Source organism: Varanus komodoensis, unplaced genomic scaffold, assembly GCF_004798865.1.
Source record: "Varanus komodoensis strain SLA01 unplaced genomic scaffold, ASM479886v1 scaffold13_3, whole genome shotgun sequence".
Classification (NCBI taxonomy): Eukaryota; Metazoa; Chordata; class Lepidosauria; order Squamata; family Varanidae; genus Varanus; species Varanus komodoensis.
The window spans coordinates 5,204,936-5,209,379 of NW_025335409.1; the positions used below are offsets into that span (position 1 = coordinate 5,204,936).

Sequence of the window (4,444 nt, forward strand, 5' to 3'; positions counted from 1 at the left end):
TGAACTAGAATTATTACTGTGTAAAGGATTGAAACCTGTCAATTCCATTAGCAAATGGGCTTTTGCTGATCTTCACAATCTTTGAATGGGCAGGGGGAAATGTACAATGCACTAAAAGCAGAGCAAGTGAACCACTGCTGTAGCACAGGGGTGTGAATTATGCTGTCTATAGGTATCCGTGTTATGAAAATGTTCCTTGTTGCCCATCTATTTTTCCTTTTTTTAAATAACAAATTTTGAGAGAAAACATGTATGACAAGCTCCTCGCCCATGTTTCTGTTGGACAGATAGTGACAGGACTGAGAAAAGGTCTTTCTGGAAGAGTCCAGAATGCAGGCAGACTCAAAGACAGTGGTAAAAGTATCCTGATCCCAAGCTCTTTCAGCTTTATAGGTCATGACCAGCACTGCTAATTCTGTTCTAGAATGAACTGGTAGCAAATGAAGCTGTTTTAACCTGGTAATAACAGTCTCTCACTATAGCTGTTTCTGGTCAACCAACTGGCTGTAGCACCAGCATCACCTAAATGTTCAAAATATCCTTCAAAGAGCCCCATAGAAAAACATATTACAACTCTTCAGAGAAGATGTAAAATGGTCTGTGTTGCAATGCCAGATAAGACAGCATTAGCTGTCTCATAGTCTGATCAATGAATAAAATAAACATTTTAAGAGCGCTATTCTACTACTTGAATATTAAATATTACAACTAAACACTCTTACATAAACAGGTATTTTAAGACATTTTATTGCAGTTGTTCCTTTTTTGCTTTGACCACCACCACCACCACCACCAATCAAGGATCTTCTTAACTCTGGATTTTTTCTCCTCCAGAGGATTTGTCCAATAAAGCATTATCACTATAGCAACTAACCTAATTGATCTAGTACATGTCTCTTCTTCAACCATTGGGTGGAGCTACTATCCCTAAGTATAAACCAGATATTTAGGGAAAGAAAACGGTCATATTATGATCCTTGGGGATACAAGGAACAGCTATCATTTCAATAAATGAAATTATATATGCATATAATTAGGTATCTGTTGATCTAAATACTTTTTGTAAGACATTCATAAGCTAAATTGAGCTTTGTATGTCATTTTATCTCACACAACACAATATTACCTTGAGTAGGAACATGTTTTAATAAAACAGGAAGCATAGAGTAAGGAAGAGCAACAATCCTGCAATTATGTTCAAAGGTTACTTCAACCTTTGTCAAACATTCTCTTATCCATTAATGTTACACTATATTTTTCTTCTGTCCTTGCTCCAATTTAACTAGTTGTGTGCTTTGGAATGAAGCTGTCACATTCAAATTGCATGGATATATTTTGAAACACACACACAGCATGTTATTGGAAATGTTTATATCCACATTATCAAAAACACAGAAATGTAATTAAATGTTTCAAATAAGATTCACAACAAACTGCCTCTGATTCACATACTGAGAACAGAGAATATTTGAAGAAGTATCCTATTAAAAGTGATGGGGCTTACAGAAACTGCATTAGCACAATTCCCTCTGCCTATGAGTTTTACTGTTCTTCCAAAATAGAGATTAGTTACAGAATAAGAGGTTCTTCAAATAATGCAACAGTCAAATGATATATAAATTATAGTTCTGTATTTCAAAGTTGCACATTTAATCATGAAGCTCCTGAAAGAGAACAAGTGCTAGAGTATCTAGGCACTGCATATTTCTGGTTGTCTGGTGTTTGCTCAAAGTTGGATGGCATAAAAAATTTTACACACATACCCCACATGTTTAACGCTGACTAACCTAGGGTTTACTTGCAAATAAGTTAATTATGGATTACTCATTATTAAACACACTTCATGATATTAGTAGTTAACACAGCAATAGACAAATATACAAAAGACATGAAAACAGGAATTATACCTTTCCACATTTTGAAAAAATAATATTCATCAAATTATCTAAGTATGCATACCGAGAACATAATTAACTTTAAAAAAAATTCTCTCAAGAAGATGAGAATATATTCTTGGTCACTACTCAAGCAGTCATCATTAAGGAACTTCTTCCGATCTTTATTTAATATATTTAACATAAAATTTGAAAGCAGGGTAATATACATTTATTGGACACAAAATACTTACTGGCTGCACATTTACTTATATGCATGACCAGGACTGAATTGTTAGTTTCACAGGTATACATATTGTTGCACACTTATGGAATGGAATGTAAAATTATGGAAATGTAAAATTCCACCCCCCCCCCCAGAAAAAATATCAGATGGGTTAAAATGGAATATATTCCTAACATGCCATTACAAAGAAATTGTAAGTGACAATAATTTTATTCTATGGAAATTATGACAAGTCACTACTTTAGAGAAATCAGTGAGTACCAATGCTAAGTGCAATAGAACAGGTAAATTAAAAATACTAACTCACTGATAAATTAAAAATACTAACTCGTTTCAGTTTTTCACAGAATTTGATGAGGAATAGTAACTAGTAAGTTTAACAGCATGCAAAATACAAGGGGAGAAAATACAATTTCTGTTCCACAAGCTGCATGTCAAAGTAAGAATTATTATTTTTTGTTTAAAAAAATCCCAGTGATACATTAGTGTTTGGAAAGTTTTGTAACTACCACAAATGGAAAATACTGAACATGCTAATATTCATTCTTAAATGACTTAAGACTTAGAACTGCATAGGTGTTCAAAGGCACAGGTTTTTGAGTTTAAGAAAACTGTATTTCAAATCAATTTCAATTCAGTTAAGATTAAAATGACAGCCCTGTCTTCCTTCAAAACTGACCAAATATTTCCCACTGCTTATCTGTAGTAGAACTGTCACTAATCAGTTTTATAAGGCTTACTGTTCATTAATGTTTACTCAGAAATAACTCTCACCATGTCAGTTGAGGGTTCTTCTCTTCTTTAGATTGTACCTTTAATACTTCAAACAAGGAGTATTTTTACACACTGCTATCACAAATAAAATGCATTTATTTAGATCAATCCTTCACTGCAAAATAAAATACTTCTGTTTTTAAAAATAAAAGTCTAAAATTAAGCATGAAAAATGAATTGAAAACTTCTAAGGGCTTTTAGTGTAATTCTATACTACTTCTGTCTTCAGATTAGCATTGACATTGCTAAAATATACATCTAAAAATTGCATGTGATTTTAGTGATATCAGACCATCTTCTACAGAATTAAGTTATTCTTTAGCAAAGGAAATCCGCACAAGCTGCTTTGCAAGAGAAAAGCATGCTCCTGAGAAGTGGAGGTTGGGGTAGAGATAAGAGAGAGACAAGAAAAGCACATGTCCAGTTACTGACAGCTAATGAAAGTACAAGCATTTAGAACACCTGGATTATGCCGCATAAGAAAACACATACTTTCAAGATTTATAGAGGTATTATAGTGTTTCCAAGCAAAGCATTATGGAAGCAAGGGGCTTTGCTGGCTCAATACATACTTTCTACTGGTTAGAACAGCTTGTCTGCGAGTTCAATATGAACACATCATAAATGTTTGGTAACTCAGCCTATAAGCATCCTATGCTCCACCTTCATCCAAAAAAACCCAAAAACAAATAAAGAAAAAGCCCAAGCCAATAAAAAAGGAAAGTGATTTGCCCTCCTGCTGCGGTGGTACTTACTGCAGTAGGCGATTAGGAGGCCAACCAAGATCATAATTGCCCACAAAGTTGAGGACATGCTTGGCAGAGCGCTGGCATCTTTCCTGTTGCTTCTCCTGGGAGATGGAGCCATTGAAGCCACTACGTCCCCCGCAGCCAAAATCAAATCAAAACAAAACAAAAAGCGGTCAGGCAAGTCTCACAAGCCAGCTCTCCCTCGGAAGGCCCACCTTTCGCCACGTGTAATCCCAAAGAGAAGCATCTTCAAGAACGGCGCAAGGGATCAGCATCAACAACCACGATCTGGTGCCGCAGGAACCATCTTCAGTGGTCTCAGTCAAGCCAAGTCACCCTCTACAGCAGGCAACGGCCTCTCGGACTGTGTCTTTTGTCTTCATGAGACAGCGATTCGTTGGGAACTAGGCAGGGAAACATCTCAACTTTTGCCTTTTCTTTTTTCAATCACCGTCGAACTGAGATTTGGCCTCGTCGAGCGAAGTTTGGCGTCCAAAATTAGAGAGTGTACTATTTGGTTACTTGTTCACCCCTTTAAGGAGAATCCTGGCAGGAATAAGCAGGACGTCTGCGCTGAAGACGTCTTGAGGTTAACCCTCACGTCAATTAAGCAAGCTTTCACAAGCCGCCGCGCATAAGCACGGGAGAGGGAGGGCACACGCATTCACACGCACACGCATGCCAGCCAGCCAGCCAGCCAAGTGACGGCTCGCTACAGAAAGACGGGAAAAGACAGGGCATGGCGTTATAACTCCACAAAGGGAAGGGAAGGGGTGACATCCCTCTGCAAGGGCGAGAGG

The 4,444-nt window shown here is 37.0% G+C and overlaps 1 protein-coding gene across 1 annotated transcript in view; it reads right to left on the reverse strand.

The window, feature by feature from the left end:
* The window catches only part of TAFA5 (TAFA chemokine like family member 5), a 388,082-nt gene extending 384,320 nt beyond the window's left edge, over positions 1 to 3,762 (reverse strand). Inside the window, exon 1 of the mRNA XM_044423498.1 lies at positions 3,651 to 3,762. Within this exon, the coding sequence (XP_044279433.1) occupies positions 3,651 to 3,762 (112 nt within the window). The remainder of the gene's footprint in view (positions 1 to 3,650) is intronic.
* Between the last annotated feature and the right edge of the window lie 682 nt (positions 3,763 to 4,444).